Consider the following 27,023-nt stretch of genomic DNA (forward strand, 5'->3'; position numbering starts at 1 on the left):
CCTATAAGGGTTCTTCGTCATGTTTCTGTTCCTATAAGGGTTCTTCGTCATGTTTCTGTTCCAATAAGGGTTCGTCGTCATGTTTCTGTTCCAATAAGGGTTCGTCGTCATGTTTCTGTTCCAATAAGGGTTCGTCGTCATGTTGCTGTTCCAATAAGGGTTCGTCGTCATGTTTCTGTTCCAATAAGGGTTCTTCGTCATGTTTCTGTTCCAATAAGGGTTCGTCGTCTTGTTTTAGAGTTTTGATAATAATGCTCTGGTGCACTTATCACAGCAGTCTTGTTTTTATCCCAGACCTTCACCAAGGCCTCTTCATCCACCTCCTCCCCTCCTCTCCTCACCCGTCAAACACAAACATGTCTGAAAACCCAGTGGTGTTTGGCTGTTTTACGACAGGGGCCCAGAGCCCTGTGTGTGTGTGTGTGTGTGTGTGTGTGTGTGTGTGTGTGTGTGTGTGTGTGTGTGTGTGTGTGTGTGTGTGTGTGTGTGTGCCGACTTCACAAAGGGGGGCCTGATGCTGGTGCAACACTTTGCAGGAGATCACACACACGCATGCACGCACACTAACACTCACGCACACTCCTGTCGGCGGAGAACTTCACAAGGTGAGGCCTGGCGGCGGAGGGAGCAGCACTTTGCAGGAGATCTATAAAGGTCCCGGCAGTTAAAAACGAGGCCCCTGAACCTGTAAAAAAACGGGCCCTTGTGCACCCAACACCCCCTTACCGGGGCCAGGGAAGAACAAATGCCTCTCAGACGGCTACAGACAGACATGACAGACCGGGAGGGGGAAAAAGGCACTCAAAGGATGTTTTCAACTTTCAGACAACTACAATCCAGACTCCAAAGAACAGTAAACGCTTCCCTCCTTTGACATGTCAATGCCAGATGGGTGAAAGAGATGGAAGCAAAGCTGTCAGTGGTAGTGGATGGTGTTACAGACATGTATTAGAGCTAGTTGCTACAGTGTGTAGCAAAGCAAGAAGTTTTAGATTTATATAAGGCATGTTGTACAACATCAGCATTGAAAGGCAGAACTAGGTTACTCTTCCCTCCCTCCCGTCTCTCTTGGCAGGTTGCATAAGCTCATAACCATCTCCTGTTTATTTTGAGGAGCGGAGAGAGAGAGAGAGAGAGAGAGAAAGAGGTTCAGATGGACTCCATTAATGAGCCTCAGCATCTCTGATGATGATGATTCACCCTGCAAGGGCAGGAGGGAGGCCGGGGAGACAGCAGGGGGAGGCCGGGGAGACAGCAGGGGGGGAGGCCGGGGAGACAGCAGGGGGAGGCCGGGGAGACAGCAGGGGGGAGGCCGGGGAGACAGCAGGGGGAGGCCGGGGAGACAGCAGGGGGAGGCCGGGGGAGACAGCAGGGGGAGGCCGGGGAGACAGCAGGGGGGAGGCCGGGGAGACAGCAGGGGGGAGGCCGGGGAGACAGCAGGGGGAGGCCGGGGAGACAGCAGGGGGGAGGCCGGGGAGACAGCAGGGGGAGGCCGGGGAGACAGCAGGGGGAGGCCGGGGGAGACAGCAGGGGGAGGCCGGGGGAGACAGCAGGGGGGAGGCCGGGGTGACAGCAGGAGGGAGGCCGGGGAGACAGCAGGAGGGAGGCCTGGGAGACAGCAGGGGGGAGGCCGGGAGACAGCAGGGGGGAGGCCGGGGGAGACAGCAGGGGGGAGGCCGGGGGAGACAGCAGGGGGGAGGCCGGGGGAGACAGCAGGGGGGAGGCCGGGGGAGACAGCAGGGGGCGGGTGGGGGGGAAGGGGGAGCCGTGCTCCTCATTGAAAACATTAGCTTTAACAAGTTCGCTAGAGAGGAACCCGGGCTCTGTTTTCCCCACGCTGTCTACATTTTGCACATCTACCATTCCAGTGTCTAATTGCCATACTGTATTACTTTGCCACCATGGCCTATTTATTGCCTTAATTCCCTTATTTGACCTAAATTGCACTCACTGTATATAGACTTTTAGTTGTTTTTTTTTCCTACTGTATTATTGACTATGTTTTTGTTCATTTCACGTGTAACTCTGTGTTGTATGTGTCTAACTGCTATGCTTTTTCTTGACCAGGTCGCAGTTGCAAATGAGAACTTGTTCTCAACTAGCCTACCTGGTTAAATAAAGGTGAAATAAAAATAAAAAAATAAATAGAGATGAACCCGGGCAAAAATCAACGCCACCCCACTGAATATGCATTTGTACCCCTGTCTCTCTGTCTCTGAATGTGCAGCAGTGAGTGAATATCTAACTCTTCTCTCTTTCTCTCTCTGTCTCTGTTTCCGAAGGAAGAAGATTGCCAGTCTGCCACAGGTGTGTTGCCGAGACTGAAAGTGAGTCACCGCGGCGATAGGGGTTGACCTGGGGCGCAAGACATGTTACGGTGACAACTAAAACCAGCCATCGTCATAACAATCCTCCTCCTCCGTCGTGTTGTTGTGTGAGCTCTGCTGAGTCACTGGAGAGAGAAAAGCTGTTCTCATCCAATCCCCCCAAGGCCTGAGAAGTCTATCCAATCGTGAACAAGGGATCTGGAGTCCATTGGTGCCAGATGATTCTGCCTAGCGACCTCCCTTAGTATTTATGTAATTGGTGTTTCATTCAAGGTATAAATCTTAGTGGCCTACTCTACCGCTATCTATCTCAGTAGAACACAATTCATATCAAGGCAGAGGGACCAGCCTTTGGAAGAAAATAGCCTATATGCCCTTGGATTCAAAGTTTCTCTGAAGCATCCACTGGGAACACTGGCGTAACCTAGAAGCTCCATTTCACACACCTACACAAATACACACACATCGTTGTGGTCCACCGTCAGCTACCACCACCGCTTCTTAATTCATTGGATTACGTCGCCATCGGCGGGTGAGGTTGGGGATGTAGACCGCCGTCACCACGGATACCTACAGGAGACTCTTTGGACTCGGCTCAAGGTCTGCCGAGCAGAACATGACGGGCAAAGGTAACCCCTGCCACCCCCCGGGGGGGCCAGGGAGTGCAGGGGGCCCCACTGTCTCTGTGGGGGGATTCCCCATGCCTCACTACTCCTACTTCTTCCCCCACATGCTGGGGGGGCTGTCCCCTCCCACCCTCTCCGGACTGCCCATCAGTGGATACAGCACACCGTCGCCAGCCAGTAAGTACCCAATCACACTGCACTATTCTGTTGTTGGTGTATGTTGACATTAGTGGTTGATTAGAAGGTTATCAGGTACTGCTGAATGGCAGAAACATTTTTTTTGCGTTGTGTTTATACTTGTGCTTTGTTGGTTGACTCTGTTGGCGCACAGACTGACTTGATCCATCCTATATTTGTACCAAAATCAGCATTTGAAGTTTGACATAAAGTTGGATCAATCCAGGAAAAACGCAGGAGGTTAAAAATGAACTGCACAAGTTTTAACTTAGTTGCTGTGCTGTGTTCTCTGAATCATTTCCAGCATCTCCTGTGTTACGTGTATATATATATATATATGGCTGTCATGCTAAATGACTTAACCAGATCAAAGTGGAGTGGAGTCTATATAGAACTGGATTCCACATTAGAGGTTTGGTTGGTGTGGAACATAGACTTGACTAGTTGCTCCTGGCGATCTGGATCCTTGCCAGTTGTCATGCGGCGATGTGTCGAACTGAGCGAGCGGATTGGTCTGATCTAAATGAGGCAGCTTTGAATAACCAATGGAATGTTCCTGGGCACAATGCCTTAGGAAGAGAGTGTGTGTGTGTGTGTGTATGTATGTGTCCTCACTTGAACTGGCAGGTGGGCGCTCTCTCCGGGTCTGTGTGCATGTGTGTTTTCATGCGTTGGTGTGTGTCTGTCTGTGCATCTGATTTGGGAAGAGCGAGAATAAGGGGTGGTTGTTCTGACTGTAGCTGTTGTGACGGTAGCTCACCTGGAGTAAGGAAGTATTGACAGGTAGGAGGATGTATGGGACCACCCATCCATTCCACAAACAATATTTGATTAAGGTCTCATTTATCAAATCAAATAAAAACATGCGCAGAATACAACAGGTGTAAACCTTACAGCGAAATGCTTACTTACAAGCCCTTAACCAAAAATGCTGTTTTAAGAAAAATAACCCCAAAAAAGTAACAAGTAATTAAAGAGCAGCAGTAAAATATCAATAGCAAGGCTATATGCAGGGGGTACCGGTACAATGTGTGGGGCCACCGGTTAGTCGAGGTAATTGAGGTAGTATGTACATGTAGGTAGAGTTATTAAAGTGACTATGCATAGATAATAACAGAGAGTAGCAGCAGTGTAAAGGGGGGGGGGGTCAATGCAAATAGTCTGGGTAGCCATTTGATTAGATGTTCAGGAGTCTTATGGCTTGAGGGTAGAAGCTGTTTAGAAGCCTCTTGGACCTAGACTTGGCGCTCCGGTACCGCTTGCCGTGCGGTAGCAGAGAGAACAGTCTATGACTAGGATGGCTGGAGTCTTTGACAATATTTAGGACCTTCCTCTGACACCGCCTGATATAGAGGTCCTGGATGGCAGGAAGCTTGGCCCCAGTGATGTACTGCACCGTATGCGCTACCCACTGTGGTGCCTTGCGATCGGAGGCCGAGCAGTTGCCAACCCGTCAGGATGCTCTCGATGGTGCAGCAGTAAAACCTTTTGAGGATCTGAGGACCATGCGAAATCTTTTCATTTTCTTGAGGCGGAATACGTTTTGTCGTGCCCTCTTCACAACTGTCTTTGTGTGGTTGGACCATGTTAGTTTGTTGGTGATGTGGACACCAAGGACACTGACACATTACCCATTCTACCAATAAACTGTCCAATCATAGCCAAGCTTACATCCGCTCTGTCCCAGCATGCCTTGCTGGGTGACGTTCCGGCCCCATCGCCACTCCTCTTCCTCTCCTCTTCCTCTCATGTCTGTATGGGAAAAAATGCAAAGCAGCTAATGTCTCTGTCCCTCCACCCACCATGTCTCCCCATCGTGGCTTCCATTCCCAAGATCCAGGCTGGCGCTCTGTCGGGAGGCTGCGACAGACAGACAGACAGACAGACAGACAGACAGACAGACAGACAGCGGAGCCTGGAGTACAACAGCCTGTCAGAGCAGAGGGGCTCCCTGCCTCCCTGTGTGTGTGTGTGTGTGTGTGTGTGTGTGTGTGTGTGTGTGTGTGTGTGTGTGTGTGTGTACGCGTACGCGTACGCGCGGAGACAGAGACGGAGTGTGTTCTTCTGGCTGGCTGTTGAGCGTGCTCCTCTCTTGGTGCTGAGAGACTAATCCACAGCTCCTGCATAGTGTTAGCTGACAAACAGCCCTCCCTCGCCGCCAGGGGCTAATTATTACACAGCCCCCCTCCACGCTCGGAGATGGCCTGGGTGAGCTGTCATGCAAGACGGGGTTTCACCGGAGATGAGAGGAGCTGGCGGGGGATGGGGGGGCGGGGGCTGCGACATACACAGCACACATGCTGTGTTTGAGGAAGCACTGAGGGGGGAGAGGTGGTGAGAAGCAGCAGTGGCGTATTCCAAATAGAGACGTTCATTATCATTTGAAGAGGTAGCATGAGGCAACGGGGTGTGTGTGTGTGTGTGTGTGTGTGTGTGTGTGTGTGTGTGTGTGTGTGTGTGTGTGTGTGTGTGTGTGTGTGTGTGTGTGTGTGTGTGTATGTTCTTCCCCTCTTGTCTCTTTTTGACATGTTGTTCAAAAAGACCCGGTCACTCAAAGCCTCTTTACACTGTCCATAGAAAGTTTGTTCCACTTGCTAAATGTATTTCCCATGAGTATGCCACCTCATGGACATATCATCAGATTCACACCCTCTGCATAAACCACACCTAAAAAGTATTACTCAAGAATATGTGAAATTGTGGATGAGGGCCTGTTGTCCGGACCTCTGGCAGTCTCTATGGGGATGCCACAAGGTTCAATTCTCGGTCTGACTCTTTTCTCTGTATATATCAATGATGTCGCTCTTGCTGCTGGTGATTCTCTGATCCACCGCTACGCAGACGACACCATTCTGTATCCATCTGGCCCTTCTATGGACACTGTGCTAACAAACCTCCAAACAAGCTTCAATGCCATACAACACTCCTTCCGTAGCCTCCAACTGCTTTTAAATGCAAGTAAAACTAAGTGCTCTTCAACCGATTCGCTGCCCGCACCCTCCTGTCCAACCAGCATCACTACTCTGAACGGTTCTGACCTAGAATATGTGGACAACTACAAATACCTAGGTATCTGGTTAGACTGTAAACTCTCCTTCCAGACTCACATTAAGCATCTCCAATCCAAAATTAAATCTAGATTCGGCTTCCTATTTCGCAACAAAGCCTCCTTCACTCATGCTGCTAAACATACCCTCGTAAAACTGACTATCCTACCGATCCTCGACTTCGGCGTTGTCATTTACAAAATAGCCCCCAACACTCTACTCAGCAAATTGGATGTAGTCTATCACAGTGCCATCCGTTTTATCACCAAAGCCCCATGTACTACCCACCACTGCGACCTGTATGCTCTCGTTGGCTGGCCCTCACTACATATCCGTCACCAAACCCACTTGCTCCAGGTCATCTATGAGTCTTTGCTAGGTAAAGCTCCGCCTTATCTCAGCTCACGGGTCACCATAGCAACGCCCACCCGTAGCATGCGCTCCAGCAGGTATATTGAACTGGTCATCCCCAAAGCCAACAATTCCTTTGGTCGCCTTTCCTTCCAGTTCTCTGCTGCCAATGACTGGAATGAATTGCAAAAATCTCTGAAGCTGGAGTCTTATATCTCCTTCTCTAACTTTAAGCATCAGCTGTCAGAGCTGCTTACCGATCACTGTACCTGTACACAGCCAATCTGTAAATAGCACACCCAACTACCTCATCCCCATATTATGACTTACCCTCTTGCTCTTTTGCACCCCAGTATCTCTACTTGCACATCATTATCTACCCATCTATCAGTCCAGTGTTAATGCTAAATTGTAATTATTTTCACCTCTAGGGCCTATTTATTGCCTGCCTCCCTACTCTTCTACATTTGCACACACTGTACATAGATTTTTCTAGTTTTCTTTTCTTTTGTGTTATTGACTGTATGCTTGTTTATGTGCAACTCTGTGTTGTTGTTTTTGTCGCACTGCTTGGCTTTATCTTGTAAATGAGAACTTGTTCTCAACTGGCCTACCTGGTTAAATAAAGGTGAAATAAAACATTTTTTTAAATGTGCCTCTCAAACCCTAGCCGCTCCTCCTCCTCTTCCTCCTCCTCTTCCTATTCTAACCTTGACCTGAGACAGTAGTTATGTCATGTATGTTGCGCTAAGTTATACAATTTCCTGCCAGCATTATTGGTTAAAGCAGGGATTAAGGTCTTATTTCCCAATAAACTGGGATAAAAATCTACATTTCCAAGGACATGCCAGCCGTGCAGAGGTCGTTTTCATCACGTCTCTCTCTCTCTCTCTCTCTCTCTCTCTCTCTCTCCCTCTCTCCCCTCGTAACCGTGGAGATCATCCCCGATTCGCCTCGACAGGGCAAGGAGCGTTAACGCCTCCCCGCAAAACACTCCATGACAAAAACCCATACCTCTGACCAACCCCCCCCCTCCTCCCCAAACAACTCACACCCTCTGTAGTCTGAATAACACCCTCAGCCTCGGGAAAATGACTGTTTCCCTCCTTTTTCTCAACTCCCGTTGCCTCCTCTTCCTCCTTTTCTCCTCCTGTCCTCCATTCCCAGCCCAGGGTATGGCATGCACTTTAAAGTGGCCTAATTGAATGCAAGGGAAGGGCTGGCTGGCTGTGGAGGTTGTGTTCTCCAGGTCCAGACCCTAGTGGGACTGGGGAATGGTTAGCGTGCTAATTACCGATAAAGCCTAGATGATGTGCTCAGGCTGGGATTAGTCGGAGCAGTAGCCAAGCTGGATCAGCTAGCCCCAGGGTACTCCCTCTTTCAACGCCGCTCATCTTCTCGTTCTCTCTCTCTCCTCCCTTTTCTTTCATCACTCCTTACCCTCTTCCACATGGCTCGTCTTCTCTCTCTCTCTCTCTCTCTCTCTCTCTCTCATCACTTCTTTTTTCTCTTCCCCCTACTTGCAAAGCAGCTCGTATTCTCTCACACTTTCTCTCTCTCTCTCTCTCTCTCTCGCTCTATCCCTCTCTTTCTTTCATCACCTCGTTCCTACTTTCCTTCGGCCTCTCTTTTTCCTCACTTCTTTCGTTCTCCTCAGTAGTTCTCTGCGATCCCGGTGTAGGGAGTGGTAGCGAACGCCACACCGCTGTGCTGATGCTGAACGCCCTGCGGTTACTACGGGCCTCTGTGTTCTCTGAGTGATGTCAGGAGATATGAGTTGTAGGTGCGTGTGTCAGATAGAAAGCTGATAGAGCAACAACAAACACTGCTTTTGATGCCTGTGACGTTAAAACAGGCTTTGTTTTTGAGCCTGTGGCGCTGTGGCCCAATGTGTGATCCGCCTTCTAGTCTTTTACTGTCAATGTCAACATGCTTTTGGAACTAAACGTGATACGAGGGTTTTTCCCCGGACAGTTTGTTTGAACATATCCGAGATCTGTTGCAGAGAGACTTTGACCACGATCATTTGACTCACCACTTAGTCATGCAGTGACGGTGGGGGCCCTATTTCATCATCTCCACCATCATCCACTACCAGCTTGGCCCAGTCCACATGGATGACACGGCACCCCTCACCCATCCACTACTGTATTACCACCCCAGACGGAGGTTTTATCCTGAATCAGACTGGCAGGCCGTGCGGCTACGCTCATTTTCTATGCGCAGCTCTCGTTTTATGCTAATCATCTCTCCCTCCAGTTTTGAAAGGAGGGAGTTGTCCCTATAACCCGGGATCTGGGATGGCTTCATCACACACACACACACACACACACACACACACACACACACACACACACACACACACACACACACACACCTCCCCGTTAAATATAGACCGCCACATTATTAAGCCACAAAGCATCCCATGTTGAGTACTATACTCCCCTCAAACACCCTCTCCCCCCCTCCCTCCCTCCCTCCCTCCCTCCCTCCCTCCCTCCCTCCCTCCCTCCCTCCCTCCCTCCCTCCCTCCCTTCCTGCACTGCCACCGCACATATCCTGCAGCAACGCAGCAAAGAGTTCAAAGTACTGTTCACTTTCTTTGGGCTGGTTCATTTAGTTGTGGTCGTTTTCATCACACATAAACCAACGCTAAGTCTGGTTTACTAACACAGACGAGCTTGTTGTTGATAGGCTGACCTGCCACGATATGGTACGTTATCAATGTGAACATGAAAGAAGACATATGACCACGATGCAAATGCAGGCGTGCCTTTTTGTTTAGTATGTTTTACCGTGTTTAAATTGGGTTTAGTGACTACCGCAAAAAATACAATAATAGTTGAAATATATTATTACTATCTCAAAGTGCGACAGTGACTAAAAACTAAAGACAAAATAATGACACAACTAGACTGACCTGAAGAACACAGCTGAAGCTACAAGTGTCCCATCTGAACAATAACACAACTTTGTGTCGTGTATCCTACCCACTTCCCAGCTACATTCGCTAACACTTTACATGATGAAACGCTTATGTGCTGCTTATGAATGCGGTACGTATGGGTTAATGTAGAACTATGACTCTGATACAGTTGACCATTGCCTACCTCCGTCTCTTTGTCTCTCCTCCTCTCCCTCTTCTCTCGTCTCTACTCACCCTGGTGTGAAGGGAGACGGTGTTTTATCGCTGTTGATGACTGTGCCGCCTCCCAGGTCCCACTGACACAGACGTCTACTTAATAACACACACACACGAACGCACGCACGCGCGCACACACACACACACACACACACAGGTTCAAACACACACACCCTGCCTCGGAGGTCCCGCTGATCCAAACGCTACCTAACTCGGCGAGCTCTTCGTTAACCCCCCCCGGTCGTTCTATTCAACTTCCCTCTTCCGTCCCCCTTTAATCTGCTCAGCGTTCGGTGTGTCGACGCTCCCTCACGCAGCTAGACTACAGCACAACCCTATAGGCTCTGGTCAAAAGTAGTCACTGCCTAGGGAAAAAGGGTGCTATTTGGGTTGCATCCTTTCACAAGTGTGTCACAGCCCTACGAGAGTGTCAAGCTAGGAGCATGCTTATGGCTTATTGGTTCTGATTAAAGCAATGTCCTGCTCTGATTTGACTTGTTTTGTAGTTCCTGCTAGCGGGACCGATGGGGTTCAACCACTAGGACTCAAAGTGTGGTCACTGAACCACCTCTGTAACAATAGGTATTGGCTTATGTGTTCATTTTATTATCAAGATAGAATTTGCTGGGAAGAAGATAAAGACAAGTGTACAGCAACTCTTGGAGGACAATGAAAGTACATTTTAAAAATAGTGTCTTTTGTTGTTACAATTAAAACCAACGCTGGAATTGGTTTTACTTGTACAATAACAACACTCCTCCAACAGCTGCTGAATCTCCCCTCTACAATTCATGCACCTTGGTCGGTAGCAGCAGTTCTCCTTTTCTTTTATACGTACAAACAGACATTATTCAAAGTTAAAGATGCCAAGTGATTGACAAGGTCTGGCCCTTAGACTGGATAGGCATGTTTTCAACCCTGTCCTCAGCCTCGCTCCCCGACAGGCCTGGTGTACGTCTGCAAACCGTTTGGTCCTCACTCCTTCTGAAGGTGTGAGTCGGCTCTGGCATTGCAGCGCCACTCGTGCCCGGTCAATGTCTGGCACCACAGAGGTGTTGGAGAGCTGTCAACACGCACTTTCTCTCTCTCTCTCTCTCTCTCTCTCGCTCTCTGCTCGCTCTCTGCTCGCTCTCTGCTCGCTCTCTGCTCTCTCTCTGCTCTCTGCTCTCTCTCTCTTTCTCTCTTTCTCTCTCTCGCTCTCTTTCTCTCTCTTTCTCTCTCTCTTTCTCTCTTTCTCTCTCTCTCTCTCTCCTTTCTTTCTGCTCGCTCTCTCTTTCTGGTTCTCTCTCTCTCGGTGGCTGGCTGTACGTCTCATATATCGTCACGGTGTTTTACAGCGTCGCGTTGCGTGTCGAAAGCTGCCGGTCCCTGTGTTCCTGTCCACATCACCACAGTGATCGTCTCTGACCGAGCTCCATTTTGATTGGTCCACCTTTGGGCAGGCACCAACTGGGACATGCCCAACCGATGTTTGTCTTCTCGAGGGTTGCTGTGACGTCTACGTGGACTCGCAGACCACTCACCAGGCTGCATGGCGCATGTTGAAGACCGAGATAATCGTTTTAATTGGAGGGGAATAACTCTGACTAGTTTGGGGGGGTTTTCTCGATCCCAGTTTTAACAGTGTTAGATACATGCTGACCATACCGCTCGCCTTGCAAAATAAATGTACACATGCGTGTTATTCAATCATTTCATCTAAACTGCTTGCGCATGTCAACGAGCGTCTGCGTAGCCAGGCTACGCAGACCGATCCTCGACTTCGGCGATGTCATTTACAAAATGGCCTCCAACACTCTACTCAGCAAATTGGATGTAGTCTATCACAGTGCCATCCGTTTTGTCACCAAAGCCCCATATACTACCCACCACTGCGACCTGTACGCTCTCGTTGGCTGGCCCTCGCTTCATACTCGTCGCCAAACCCACTGGCTCCAGGTCATCTACAAGACCCTGCTAGGCAAAGTTCCCCCTTATCTCAACTCGCTGGTCACCATAGCAGCACCCACCTGTAGCACGCGCTCCAGCAGGTATATCTCTCTGGTCACCCCCAAAGCCAATTCCTCCTTCGGCCGCCTCTCCTATCAGTTCTCTGCTGCCAATGACTGGAACGAACTACAAAAATCTCTATAACTGGAAACACTTATCTCCCTCATTAGCTTTAAGCACCAGCTGTCAGAGCAGCTCACAGATTACTGCACCTGTACATAGCCCATCTATAATTTAGCCCAAACAACTACCTCTTCCCCTACTGTATTTATTTATTTATTTATTTTGCTCCTTTGCACCCCATTATTTCTATTTCTACTTTGCACTTTCTTCCACTGCAAATCTACCATTCCAGTGTTTTACTTGCTATATTGTATTTACTTTGCCACCATGGCCTTTTTTGCCTTTACCTCCCTTATCTCACCTCATTTGCTCACATTGTATATAGATTTATTTTTCTACTGTATTATTGACTGTATGTTTGTTTTACTCCATGTGTAACTCTGTGTTGTTGTATGTGTCGAACTGCTTGGCTTTATCTTGGCCAGGTCGCAGTTGTAAATGAGAACTTGTTCTCAACTTGCCTACCTGGTTAAATAAAGGTGAAATAAAAATAAATAAATAAACTTGCCTGATGGTGTTCTTATCACCCTATTCCCTATACAGTGCACTACTTTTGACCGTGCGCCACATTTGCACCAAAAGTGCACAAACTAGGGAATAGGGAGCCATTTGAGACGAGCACCTGTCTAGGGGTGCTGTGTCTGCTTGTTGACGGAGCTGATACAGGCCGTTGTTGCTCACTAGGTAGGGGTGATAAGGGTTGCTAGGGAGCAGATACAGGTTGTTATGGTTACTGTTGCATCACCGGTTAACTGATTCAGGTTGTTGTGACTGGTTAGTCATTGTGATGACTGCTCTTTCCATAGCGGCGGTGGTGTTTACTTGACTTTGCTACTTGTTTTCGAGCTCGTGGAGGACCGTGTGAAACATCACTCAGCAGACGTGACTGACCTTTTGCAAAGGTGTGAGTGATGGAACTTCAACCGTTTTAGACCGGTAATTGCATCATACTTGACACAATGATAACGACAGTCATCTGAGAACAAGTCGTTCAGACTTCGAACCTCCGAGTACTGTGAACTACCAGACTTAATCGTTGTCACGCTCATCACATGACTGTCTGACTGAGACTTCAAAGCAAACCTCACCCATTGGTGCGACGATCGCAGCCGCTGACATAATAGGTACCTATTGCCAACTGATATATGGATCTCACACACACACACACACACACACACACACACACACACACACACACACACACACACACACACACTTCCTTTGCAGCCTGCTGTCCTGGGGTGGGATGGTGGTGGGGGGGGGGTCGAGGGGTGCAGGAGAGGCCCCTGGAAGGAGACAAGGAGGCGACCTTGGAGCCCCCAGGCATCTTAAATCAACCAGGGTCAGACGTGCCCTTCACACAAGAATCTTTCCTATGGGTCTTAAATTTCGCCTCTTCTCTCTGCCTGCGCCTCCTTCCCTCTCTTCTTTTCAGCTTTTCTTCATTTTGCTGTCTGCAGACAGACGCCTCGGTCCTCTTGCGTTGCAAGGCCCCAGATCTGTCTGTCTGTGTAGGCCCACGTCCTGTGGCCCCGCAGTTCGTTGGGCCGCCCTAGTAGGCGAGTGCTCTGTGCGACAACTCGGCACATCACGTTGACCTTTCTAGAAGTTTGTTTGACATGACGTCGCCACCCCGACAGCAAGAAATGTTTGGTCATAATTCCCCACATCCTGACAGAGATCTCGCTCGTCTGCGGAGGGATGGACGGGTGGTAGTCAAAGGGAGGTGGGCGCTGGGCACTGACGACAGGCCAAGAGGCAGGACAGGCACTTGGACAGACTCCAAAGCCCATGGTGAAGCAGCTAAAGGCACAGCTGTGGTGCGGGACATCATCTGGGCATGGGGGGGGGGGTCAGTGATGGAGAGAATGAAGGGAGTGATGGTTGTCTTGAAGGAGGGACTGAGGGAGGGGTGGGGTGATGAGGGTGAGCCTGTTGAAGTAGGCTATGACGGTAGCGTGGCTGCATGGCGGGTGCTACATGCCTGATAAAGGGACTTGACTCTTTACTGCCTGTCCTCTGATCACTTAAACGCACAACCTTCAGGATTCTATCTGATGAGAAATGCTTAAGACCACTCTGCATTAGAGGTGTGTGTGTGTGTGTCTTTGAAAAACTGTTTGTGTTTGACCCTTGGGGGAAATGTGTGGGTTTCTTCTTTGTCTGTCTATACAGATACGGTCCAATATATTGGTACACTTGCATGATTCACACTTTTCTCCACTATAATATAAGTTGAAATTGAATATTTTTTTTGCTCTTTACACGTGTTCGTTTGACTTACAACTGCACAGGACCAATTATATATATTTTTTAATCAAAAGTGAAAGTAAGATTTTTCACTTCAAAGTAAAAAAAAAATGGCCTGGACTAAATCCTTCAAAATTCTAATTAATTTGGTTGGATGCAATGATTCTCGTTTACTGTGTAATTTATCTCACCTATGGTAAATTGCAGGTGCCTGCAGGGTAGAAATTGCAGTTCTACCAAAATAAAGAAGCAGAACACTCCACTCCATTGCACTTTGACACCATCTGTATTGTGTGTGTGTGTGTGTGTGTGTGTGTGTGTGTGTGTGTGTGTGTGTGTACCTTACCAATGGAGAGACACCCTTCTGGTGTGAAAAGCCCAGCTGTGTCATAGAGGGAGAGATGGAGGAAGAGAAAGGTGGAGAGACAGAGAGAGATCCCAAGGGATTCGGCTGAGGGACAAACGCTGCTTTCCTTTCATAATGGCCTGTCAAATCCAAGACTCCTAATTGGTCTGTTTAGACGGCACGCGCCAGAAGGCTGGTCAGCTGGTTTTGATTTAACCATAATTGCCTCCATTTAAATGTCGGACGACAAGGTTTTTTTGGTGTATCTGTCAGTCTGTCTTAAAACATGTGAGGACAAGTGTGTATATCCAAGTCCAATTCCTCTTTCACGGCGACGTATCCAACATGATGTCACACAGCACTATCTGTGTGATTTTGGGTTTTTGTTCATTGCAAACTGTCTGGACAGTTGCTGTGGTGTGGCTTCGTACACTTAGCCCCCGGTGTTTCGGAAGACCTTAATGAATGTAGAAGTTTGCTTTCAACCATTATCGACCTATGAAACACTGGGGGGAGAGAGAGAGAGATTCAAGTCTTTTTGGAGAGATATTGTTTTCCTTCCCTGTTCCACTCTCGTTCCCTCTCTAGAGAATGTATTTTTTTCCCCGTCTGGAAGGCCACCGCTGGCATAAAAAACAAACACGGCCCTCATGTAAGTTTGTCATCACCTTGGCAATGTAGCGCTGAGTGTCCACTTAATCCTCCTCCGACTGCCTCATCATTCTCTTTCCTTTCATTTCCTCTGCCTCTCTCATTCGGGCCTGCCGTTCTTTCTGAAAGCTAATTACGAAGGGAGCTCTCTGAGTGGTGCTCGTCCGCCTGCAATGACGTGCGTCCTGGTTTTATTTAACATGTTGATTTGTCCCTGTTTTAGTTTGCGAACATGTGTGCACGTGTTTGTTTCGCATGGTTTTGGTGTGTGCATGTGCCTGTGTGTGGGCGCAGGTTTGTAGATTGTAGTGTTCCTTAGCTACCACCCTCCGCCCCTTCACTGGCAATAAATAACTTTAACAAGCACAGTGAGCCAGAAAGTTTTATACAAAAATGTTATCAGCGGTGCAGGTAACGAGGGAGGGAGGGAGGGAGGGAGGGAGGGAGAGAGGGAGAGAGGGAGGGAGGGAGGGAGGGAGAGAATAGTGGGTCTGATCGACGAAGTCGGGATGGTCTGGAATGGGACGGAGGGGCACTAAATAACTCCCCATTTCCAAACACACACGTACAACGCAAGAGTTAACGATCACATCTGTTACAGTAGCACACACACACACACACACCACTGTCTCTTTAAATCAGGGCTTCTCAGGGAGGCTGGTTTGTTAACTCCTTAATGTGTTTTTTAGTCATGTTTTGGCCTTTTATTTTTAGAATGATTTATTGAACACTGGGACTGGTTGATTTTTAACTATTGTTTATCTATCATTGGAAGGTTTGGGGGAAAGGGATGTCTGCCTTTTCCAGAGTCGTCTATGGTTTAGGAAACACACACTGAACAAAAATACAAATGAAACATGCAACAATTTCAGAGTTTACTGAGTTACAGTTCCTATAAGGAAATCAGCCAATTGAAATACATTGTTTAGGCCCCAATCTATGGATTTCACAGATATGCATCTGTTGGTCACAGATTCATAAAACAATGTTGACCTCACGGTGGGCCTCGGGATCTCGTCACGGTATCTCTGCTCATTGAAATAGCCATCGATAAAACGCAATTGTGTTCGTTGTCCGTAGCTTATGCCTGCCCGTACCATAACCCCACCGTCACCATGGGGCATTCTGTTCACAATGTTGACATCAGCAAACTGCTCGCCCCACACGGCGCCATACACGTGGTCTGCTGTTGTGAGGCCGGTTGCAACGTAATGCAAAATTGTCTTAAACAACGATGCAGGCAGCTTATTGTATAGAAATGAACATTCAATTCTCTGGCAACAGCTCTGGTGGACATTCCTGAAGTCACCATGACAATTGCGCGCTCCCTCAACTTGAGACATCTGTGGCGCTGTGTTGTGTGACACAACTGCAGATTTTAGAGTGGCCTTTTATTGGCCCCAGCACAAGGTGCACCTGTGTAATGATCATGCCGTTTAATCCGCTTCTTGAAATGTCACACCTGTCAGGTGGATGGATTATCTTGGGAAAGGACAAATGCTCACCAACAGGGGTATAAACAAGTTTCAACGCATCGAAAGGGGTTGGGGGGCGAAGGAAAAAAAACTAACAACAACGAGAGGTTTTACCTACATAGCACAGCCCACTTGGACATTTAATCATGTAGATAACATGGGTGGTGGAGCACGTAATAATGCCATTTTATCTGGAACCGTTTTCCTGTGTGTGGGTGGCAGAAATATTCACACTTCATCATATTGTTGCACTGTGCGCATCCTCTGCGTTTATAGCTACCATTTTGGTAGAGGGCGTCATTTAAAAAAAAAAAAGCTCTGAGGAAGACCGTGAGGCCGATACGTAAAGCTTATTAAAGATCAGTGATACTATCGAGAGCAGTGTGCGGGCTTCCTTGTTCCTTCATCTTGTTCAACTGTTACCGTGCACCTGTAAAAAAAAAGATTGCTCAGATGTGCGAGTGCCATTTTGAATTCCAGGTTGTAAGGCAACAAAATAGGAAAAATGCCAATGGGGGTGAATACTTTCGCAAGACACTGTACAATGCACACGCACACAGTCCAATACATTCTTTGTAGTTACATGCAGGGGCTAACACACACACACACACACACACACACACACACACACACACACACACACACACACACACACACACACACACACACACACACACACACTCATTCACTGTTCCCAGCGGTGAGATTGAGAAAAGTGGCTAGTCTTCTCTTCCTAAGCTCCAGACCGATAGCTCTCCCTCTCCTCCCACAGCCAACCTCAAATCTCTCAACTCCTCCCGCTACTTGAAACAGCGGGCAGAAGGTTTACAGCCCACACTCTCATTTTCTCCCAGGTAATCACTTCTTTGATTGAAAAATGAGACCAAAACCCAAATCATTTTCTTCTCTGGCCCAATTTACCAGAGGACAGAAATTGCTACCAGGTGTGTTTTTACTAAGGCAGCCCCCCCCCCCGACCCCTCTGTCTTTTTTTTTTCTTCTTCTTCTCGCTCTCTCACTTTCTTTCCCTCTCTTTTAAGTCGTTAATTCTCCACCGTGGAGGAGCTCGTGTGTGTCCGTGTCCGTGAGCGCGCGCACGCAGAAGTGTGTGTTGACAGGCGGTCTCAATCCAGATGTGACCCCCCCCCCCCGTCCCTCCTCCCCCATCATCAATCCTCCTCCGCCATCTCTCTCTACATTCCTGGAGGAAAAGAAAGATGGAAGTGTAGAGGGAGGGAAGGCGAGGTGGAGAGCCTGAAGCAGGCTCTAGTTTTAAAGCCTCCACCTGTACACTGGATTTAAACGTGTAGAATACATACTGCACCAGTACACACGCAGGCAGCACTCTGCGGATGAGTCGGACTCTGTTAGTGCTGCTGTCCTGATGGAAGGGATGTGTGAGCGAGGAGAGGCGGGAAAGGAGGAGAGGACAGGGGAGGAAGGCTGGCTACGTGTTTGAGGCTCTCCGGGCGCGATCACTGGACCGGCTGTCAGTGGCGACGGGGGGGGGGCTTGCTAATGCTAGCAAGCCCCATTAACGCTAGCTAACGCTGCTCGGTTCCCCCACACAAGTGGGATTGGGGGGGGCTAGCTAACGCTAGCAAGCCCCATTAACGCTAGCTAACGCTGCTCGGTTCCCCCACACAAGTGGGATTGGGGGGGGCTAGCGTAAAGCGAGGTGCCTCGTGTCACCCTTTTAATTAAAGTCATGAAAGTGTCAGTCAGACACGGTTAAGAGCTCAGTTAGGGAGACGGAGGAGGGGATAGGGGAGGACAGTTTCTGTCGAGTTTCTGTCGAGTTTCTGAATGCGTTTGCGTGTGTGTGTGTGTGTGTGTGTGTATACCCTGTGTGTGTGTGTGTGTGTGTGTGTGTGTGTGTGTGTGTGTGTGTGTGTGTGTGTGTGTGTGTGTGTGCGTTTGCCTGATATCACTTCCTGTGGGCCTCCAGACCAAAGGCAGTGTCTGTGGGAGAGAGTGGAGTGTTTTATAGAGGGCCTGTCAGCCTGCCTCAGGCCCCAGCCTGGATTTACTGGCCACAGACAATGTTTATCACTCAACAGAGAGTAATGTGAGCAGGAGGGAAGGAAAGAGGGAGGGGTGGGGGAGATGGCGGGAGAGAGAAAGTGAGGGAAAGAATGAGAGGGGCAGAGAGAACTGGAGACGGAGAGAGTGAGGTAAAGAGAGAGTGAGGGAGATAGAGAAACAAGAGACGGTCTGGTGAAGAGGAGGGGGAGAAGAGAGCGACAGACTTCAAAGATTTCCAAAGCCCTAAAATAAAACATTTCTGAAACTGAAGATGTTCAAGTTCCATCCTCTGCTTGGTTTAGAGCAGAAGGGACTCCTCCCGTACTTCTCTCTGACTTCTGTGATGTCCATCGCGTATCTCTGCAGTATTTCTTAAGCATGTATCTTTGTTTTCGTTATTTGTATCGTCTTCACTGTTGCGTCATCTTCACACCATCTTTCCAGAGTCTTTGCTGCACTAACTTGGTAGCGAATAATGTCTTTTGCAATTGCCGTACCTTCACAGGTAGAGTATCTTCATTGTATCTATGTGTAGTATCTTTCTTCATATAGGATCTTCGCTGTAGCTTCACAGTATCTCTGTAGGGTTTTCACAGTATCTTAGCTGTGTGCCCATGGCGCTGGCTGGCACTTAGCCTGTCATCCAGCAGAGAAGTCTAAGCCTCTCATTGGAGGTGTGAAACTCGCTGATCCAAACCCTCGCCTCCCTCCCTCCTCCCCTTTCACACGTTCACACGCACCACGTCACGTCACGCACCATGCCCGTTGACATTTAGCCACTGATGTGGACGAGAGGGAAGGGACGGGCAATGTGGGGGGGGTGGGTGAGGTGTGTGTGTGTGTGTGTGTGTGTGTGTGTGTGTGTGTGTGTGTGTGTGTGTGTGTGTGTGTGTGTGTGTGTGTGTGGTATGGATAGGGTTGACTGACTCTGTATGCTCAACAGAGAGGGACACCTTTTGGGTAGTTGGTTCAGAGAAAAGACCACAAGGGACAAGGAACAGCATGTTCTTCCAGAATGATCCGTGTAGACGGGGAAGGGTATGCCTAGTTCCACCCTGACGAGGAGAGAGGGAGTTGACACTAGACCACTTTTACCCACAGAACTTTGTGCATGTTGCCATCCAAGTCTCTCCTTCTCTCTGTGTTTCTTTACTTCAGGTAGCTAAAATGATTGGAAAAGGCGATAAGTACCGCACTCCAGTTCTTTAAAATCCGCAAAGTCAGCATGGGCAGGGGAAAGGAGGCCGAAGTATTGGATTGGAATCCATCCTTAACAGTCAGCAGCTGGGTGGAGAGAGACGAGCGTTCCACAACTTTCTTTTTTTTGTTAATGTAAACTTTATTCAACTAGGCAAGTCAGTTAAGAACAAATTCTTATTTACAATGACGGCCTGCCGGGGAACAGTGGGTTAACTGCCTTGTTCAGGGGCAGAACGACAGATTTTTACCTTGTCATTCGGTTAACCACTAGGCAAACCTGCCGCCCCTAAACTTACTCCTCAGCCCTACATGTGGGGTGTCCACTTTTCCTCCTCCTGCTTCCCTCCTCTCCTCTTCCTCCCACGCTCCTTCGTTCTCCTTGTACACCTCTTCAGCTCTCCTCCTCCTCTAGTTCGTCTCGTACAACTCCTCAGCAGGCCCTCCTCCTCTTCCCCCTCCTCCGCCCTCCCGTCTACCCCCCCACCAGCCCCCAGGCTTCCCGTGTGCCAAGGTGTTGAATAATGAATGGAGGCAGGCTGGGCTGATTAAAACAACACTTCAGTCCAACCTCATTTAGTAAAGGCATGACTCAGTGAGAAGGGCCAGCAGTGTCCACACCAAGACTGATTACTCCTGACAGCGACACACACACACACACACACACACACACACACACACACATTAAAGTATCAATGGAAGGGCACCTTGTCCCGCCTGTGCTTTCTTGACATGAGAGCAGATGTGTGTTCACCCACACGTGTGCAGACACACACACACACACACACACACACACCTCCCTCGTTCGCGTCAGTTCCCGCTCGTGCCGCCGTAAACAAAGCATCGATCCTGTCCTCTTTTAACGTGCCACAGCCCCATTCCCTTCCTGTATTCACATCAATCACACTCCAGTGGGTAACTACTCCTTCTACACTGCTGGAGAATGTTGGGGGGGGGGCAACAACAACAGAAAACCTGCCTCCTTTCGTCTGTTACAAGGGGGAAATATAATTCACTAATCATCTGTGGCACATGGTGCGAGTTCCCTTTCGCTAATTATGTCTGTGAGATGCTATTAATGTCTGCTTTGATTCCTGCTCCGCTCCGCCGTACCCAACAGCAGCTGCCAAGACAGGCTTTTTCCTAAGGTCCGGATGAGAGTAGAGAAAGCATGCGTTTGAAAAAACTAAAGTGTGTGTGTGTGTGTGTGTGTGTGTGTGTGTGTAGTAAAAAATGCCCAGTGTGTTGAGGGGTGGCGTCTCATTAGAGGAGGGGAAATGGCCGTCACGGCGTTAGCCTAGCGCTCCTCCGCTAGCACACGGCTCACCGCTTGCCTCTGCGGGAGGCCTCCCAGAGACGGCGAGGTGGAGGGAGAGGTTATGGTCTTTGACGTGACCTCTCTTGATGGGCCTGCCTGTGTGGGAGGGAGGGAGCGAAGGATGGGCAGACAGATGGAGGTGGTTCTGGTGAGTGTGCTGGACTCCCGGACTTCAGTGCCTTGCTCTCAGTGGGGTGGAGAAGCTAGCTGCTAGCGTATCACTTAGCATACTAAGAGAAGGGAGCATCTGGGCCTGGAGGAGGAGGAGGAGGAGGAGGAGGCCTACGGCAATAAGACTGGAGGAAGTCTGTCAGATAACCGACGCGCCTTATGTCCTTTGACAGGAGCAGTGCAGAGTGGCTAGAACGGTGCAACAGGTCAATGGCAGGTTAGGGCTAGGGCTCTGTGAACCTAGATTACTGCATTAGACAAGGTTATATCACACTGTCCCCAGTACTGCCATTATACAGTGGGGGGGGAAAGTATTTGATCCCCTGCTGATTTTGTACGTTTGCCCACTGACAAAGAAAGGATCAGTCTATAATTGTAATGGTAGGTTGTGAGAGACAGAATAACAACAAAAATATCCAGAAAAACGCATGTCAGAAATGTTATAAATTGATTTGCATTTTAATGAGGGAAATAAGTATTTGACCCCCTCTCAATCAGAAAGATTTCTGGCTCCCAGGTGTCTTTTATACAGGAAACGAGCTGAGATTAGGAGCACACTGTTAAAGGGTGTGTTCCTAACCACAGCTTGTTACCTGTAAAAAAGACACCTGTCCACAGAAGCAATCAATCAATCAGATTCCAAACTGTCCACCATGGCCAAGACCAAAGAGCTCTCCAAGGATGTCAGGGACAAGATTGTAGACCTAGACAAGGCTGGAATGGGCTACAAGACCATCGCCAAGCAGCTTGGTGAGAAGGTGACAACATTTGGTGGCCTGGGGCTCCATGCAAGATCTCACCTCGTGGAGTTGCAATGATCATGAGAACGGTGAGGAATCAGCCCAGAACTACACGGGAGGATCTTGTCAATGATCTCAAGGCAGCTGGGACCATAGTCACCAAGAAAACAATTGGTAACACACTACGCCGTGAAGGACTGAAATCCTGCAGCGCCCGCAAGGTCTCCCTGCTCAAGAATACATATACAGGCCCATCTGAAGTTTGCCAATGAACATCTGAATGATTCAGAGGACAACTGGTGAAAGTGTTGTGGTCAGATGAGACCAAAATGGAGCTCTTTGACATCAACTCACCGTGTTTGGAGGAGGAGGAATGCCGCTTATGACCCCAAGAACACCATCTCCACCGTCAAACATGGAGGTGGAAACATTATGCTTTGGATGGGGTTTTTTGCTAAGGGGACAGGACAACTTCACCGCATCAAAGGGACAATGGACGGGGCCATGTACCGTCAAAATCTTGGGTGAGAACCTCCAACCCTCAGCCAGGTCATTGAAAATGGGTCGTGGATGGGTATTCCAGCATGACAATGACCCAAAACACACGGCCAAGGCAACAAAGGAGTGGCTCAAGAAGAAGCACATTAAGGTCCTGGAGTGGCCTAGCCAGTCTCCAGACCTTAATCCCATAGAAAATCTGTGGAGGAGCTGAAGGTTCGAGTTGCCAAACGTCAGCCTCGAAACCTTAATGACTTGGAGAAGATCTGCAAAGAGGAGTGGGACAAAATCCCTCCTGAGATGTGTGCAAACCTGGTGGTCAACTACAAGAAACATCTGACCTCTGTGATTGCCAACAAGGGTTTTTCCACCAAGAACTAAGTCATGTTTTGCAGAGGGGTCAAATACTTATTTCCCTCATTAAAATGCAAATCAATTTATAACATTTTTGACATGCGTTTTTCTGGATATTTTTGTTATTATTCTGTCTCTCACTGTTCAAATAAACCTACTATTAAAATTATAGACTGATCATTTCTTTGTAAGTCGGCAAACGTACAAAATCAGCAGGGGATCAAATACTTTTTTCCCCCACTGTACACACACACCGTCATACAACACCATGATACCAATACCACGTTGACGACATAATTCATAACAACATTATGAGATGTGATCTGTTGATGTGCTATGATGCGTTACGTCCTCTCCATTGACATCATACACGCAACGTTGCCCTATAGACTAGATGCCCTGTTTTGTCTGAACGAATCAGAGGATGAACTGGTCTGGAAACTAAAGCAGCCGACTCAAGAGAGAATGTGGCTTACAGCGCAGAGAGGCTGCCACACACGCACACACACACAGACTGGTACATGACACACACACACACACACTCAGTTAGGAATGCAGCTTAGGCGGCCTCATTCTGCTCGCTAATGCAATTTCTTAGCGTGAAGTGTTTCCGCTGTCATGACGGATACTTAATCAGCTGGACAAACAAACAGTTTAGTGAAGTGTGCAGTGGAGGGTTACTGAGTGTTTAGTGCAGTTAGTACGGAGCACAGTGCCACACGGGGTGTGTGTGTGTGTGTGTGCGCGCATGCCGTGCGTGTGGCGTCTTGTTGTGTTTCCGGTTCATGTTCATCGTCTTTCGACTGAAACGTCTCTGGCGGCGGGCGTCGTCTCGGGGGACGGTAGGGATGCCAGATATTGGAGTGTAGTGATTTAGGTCGTTTTGTTGCGTCGATGAGGTGAGCTCTGAGACTTTCAGATCAGCCAGGGAGGAGTGATCAGCTTGATCGGCTCTGAGGTCAGGGCTTTAGTGGCACACTTCTTCATAGACTGGCAGGGTAAGTGCCGGGCTGAATGCTCGTCACGCTTACACCTGGTTAGACCACGGTTGTGTCCCAAATGGCAGCCTGTTCCCTTTTATAGAGCACTATAAATGCACAATATAAGGAATGGGGTGCCAATTGGGGCACATATTTATACTAGAGGCTAAATATATATTATAAAAATAAAACTTGGATTTGATTCTGTAAGAGGATAGGTCTTCATCATGCTAGATCTATAACCATAGGCAGTTTCTTTGTGATATAAATGTATAATAATTTGTATATAAACAATTGTAATAATCTCGTGTGCCTTTCCATGTGATCATTCAAAGAGCAGAAATGGCTCAGATTAGAGGGGGGGGGCACAGAGCGGAAGTAAAACTGCATGCCTTTTCTGTATATTTTGCTGAGCTCAGCTGCTCTCGTCCAGTGTTTTGGCTGCACTCTGGGCATTATCGAACCATCAGCCACCAGAATCGTGTCTGTGTATGTTCGAGTCTATCTGGCTGTCAGCTTTTATATGGAGAGGCGATAGTAATTCAACATGTAAACACTGTGTACTTGAATGCATATTTTACAGTCCCTTAATTGTGGCTGTGATATCGCTGAAGTTTTGTTGTTGGATATGTATGCCAACTCAGTGCCCTATCGGAGTGTGTGTGCGCGCATGGCTGCGTCGGCCTGTGTGTGTGTTGGTCCTGTGTGTGTTGGTCCTGTGTGTGTGTGTGTGTGTGTGTGTGTGTGTGTGTGTGTGTGTGTGTGTGTGTGTGTGTGTGTGTGTGTGTGTGTGTGTGTGTGTATTGACGTATTTGGTAGTTGTTGTGGAATTGTTAGATTACATGTTAGATATTTCTGCACTGTCAGAACTAGAAGCACAAGCATTTTGCTACACTCGCAATAACATCTGCTAACCATGTGTATGTGACCAATGACATTTGATTTGGTTTGACTTGCATTAATCTGAGCGCTGCAGCAACGAGTGACATAATCACCTATCAGATGGGGCTGTTGTCTGTCTCATTGTTCCCGTGAGCATTGTCAATATGTCGCTTCTTCTGTTTTACAAGACCTTGACTATCTTCCCCTTCTCTCTCTCTCTCTCTCTCTCTCTCTCTCTCCCTCTCTCTCTCTGGTTCTCTCTGTCTCTCTCTCTCTCTCTCTCTCTCTCTCTCTCTCTCTCTCTCTCTCTCTCTCTCTGGTTCTCTCTCTCTCTCTCTCCCTCTCTCTGGTTCTCTCTGGTTCTCTCTCTCTCCCGCTCTCTGGTTCTCTCTCTCTCTCTCTCTCTGTTTATCAGGTTCTCTCTGTCTCTGGTTCTCTCTCTCCCTCTCCCTGGTTCTCTCTGTCTCTCTGGTTCTCTCTCTCTCTCTCTCTCCCTCTCCCTGGTTCTCTCTAACACCCGGCAGAGATGGTGCTGCGGCCTGATTGGCACACAGTGTTGGGAAACATGCACTTGACCCCTGATCTCGTAGATGTTGGTCTCTATTAAAGGATGTGATGGAGGGATGAATAGAGAGGGGGAGGTAGGGAGGGATGGGGCCTTCTGTCTTTCCAAAGCCCAATCGCCTGCACCCCATCAAGAACAGCACTGGCTGTATTGGCACAGGAGGGAAAAGAGACTGCTTCAAAGGCTGTAGTAAAAGTCAATCTTGGGTCAGGTTGGTAAACTGTGTGGTAAATAGTCAATATTATAGTTCCACCTCGGGTCAACTGATGTGAACCAACCAACAATGGTACTGTAATGCTTCAGTGTTGTGTCTATGGAGCAGTGTTGTGTCTATGGGGCAGTGTCGTGTCTATGGGGCAGTGTCGTGTCTATGGGGCAGTGTCGTGTCTATGGGGCAGTGTCGTGTCTATGGGGCAGTGTCGTGTCTATGGGGCAGTGTCGTGTCTATGGGGCAGTGTCGTGTCTATGGGGCAGTGTCGTGTCTATGGGGCAGTGTCGTGTCTATGGGGCAGTGTCGTGTCCATGGGGCAGTGTCGTGTCCATGGGGCAGTGTCGTGTCCATGGGGCAGTGTCGTGTCCATGGGGCAGTGTCGTGTCCATGGGGCAGTGTCGTGTCCATGGGGCAGTGTCGTGTCCATGGGGCAGTGTCGTGTCCATGGGGCAGTGTCGTGTCCATGGGGCAGTGTCGTGTCCATGGGGCAGTGTCGTGTCTATGGAGCAGTGTTGTGTCTATGGAGCAGTGTTGTGTCTATGGAGCAGTGTTGTAGTGCAGTTGGTTATTACTCCAATTTTGATGAGAAAGGAAGGTTTGCTGTTGGTAGAGTGATCTGCACTTCAGTCTCTGGGCCCAGCTGGTCACAGGAGCTTTACCACTGGTGAACTTTGGCTAAATATGCACATTTAAAGGCCCATTTAAAAGAATGTGGAGCTGGTGCTATAGTACGGCTCTTTCAGAGTGGTCAATTGTCCACTCTGCTGTCCAGGGTGGTTCTAGGTTGTTTTCTCAGTTGGTAGAGCATGGTGGTTGCAACGCCAGGTTTCTGGGTTCAATTCCCATGGGGGACCAGTATGAAAAAAGTAAGAAAATATAGAGCGTCTGCTAATTGACTAAAACGTCAATGCAAAATGAGGGAGTGGATGGAAGGCAAACTATAGTGGCTCTCCTAGTGGGAAGTGACCCGGGGCAGAGCGAGCCAAGTAGACCCTGGGTCACAGTGTTTGTTCCTGTCCTGCACAGACACACGCACGCAAGAACACACACACACTTCTCCCCTTGGTCTGCAGCTGCCAGGCTGATGGGATTTGACCCGTCAGAGAGGTGACTGGACGTGTGTGTGTGTGTGTGTGTGTGTGTGTGTGTGTGGAACTGAAACAGGCAGGATGCCATGTGCTGTGGGGATTCCCCGTCCAGTACTAATACGTTTCTCAATACACACACATGTTACAGGAGTCTGTCAAATGAAATGAGCCCTTTTGGCGAAACACCCACTGCATGCTTTTTCTACGAAATCCTTCCCTACTGGAAAACTTCAGTGTCTAGTTATTCCACACACAATGACTTCATAGTTGGTATCAGATTGCAGGGCAAGATAAGGAACTGCAGAATATCTGCATTCATACATTGTTTGGGGGGTGTGAACTTCACCTATAGGTGAGAATTGTTTTGTAGCTGCTGGCTTTGTGATAAGGCTTGATATTGTGAATGAATGAATGAATGAATGAATGAATGAATGAATGAATGAATGAATGAATGAGAGAGAGAGAGAGAGAGAGAGAGAGAGAGAGAGAG

At 48.6% G+C, this 27,023-nt stretch overlaps 1 protein-coding gene across 6 annotated transcripts in view; it reads left to right on the top strand.

The window, feature by feature from the left end:
* LOC106600859 (retinoic acid receptor alpha) overlaps positions 1–27,023 on the top strand; it is a 172,092-nt gene that overhangs the window by 74,116 nt on the left and 70,953 nt on the right. For all 6 annotated transcript variants that reach the window (XM_045714991.1, XM_045714990.1, XM_014192579.2 and 3 more), the window contains one exon: positions 2,283–3,130. In XM_045714991.1, coding sequence (XP_045570947.1) covers positions 2,944–3,130 — 187 coding nt within the window. In that variant the 5' untranslated portion in view covers positions 2,283–2,943. The remainder of the gene's footprint in view (positions 1–2,282; positions 3,131–27,023) is intronic.

Source organism: Salmo salar, chromosome ssa03 (genome assembly GCF_905237065.1).
Source record: "Salmo salar chromosome ssa03, Ssal_v3.1, whole genome shotgun sequence".
In the NCBI taxonomy this organism is placed as follows: Eukaryota; Metazoa; Chordata; class Actinopteri; order Salmoniformes; family Salmonidae; genus Salmo; species Salmo salar.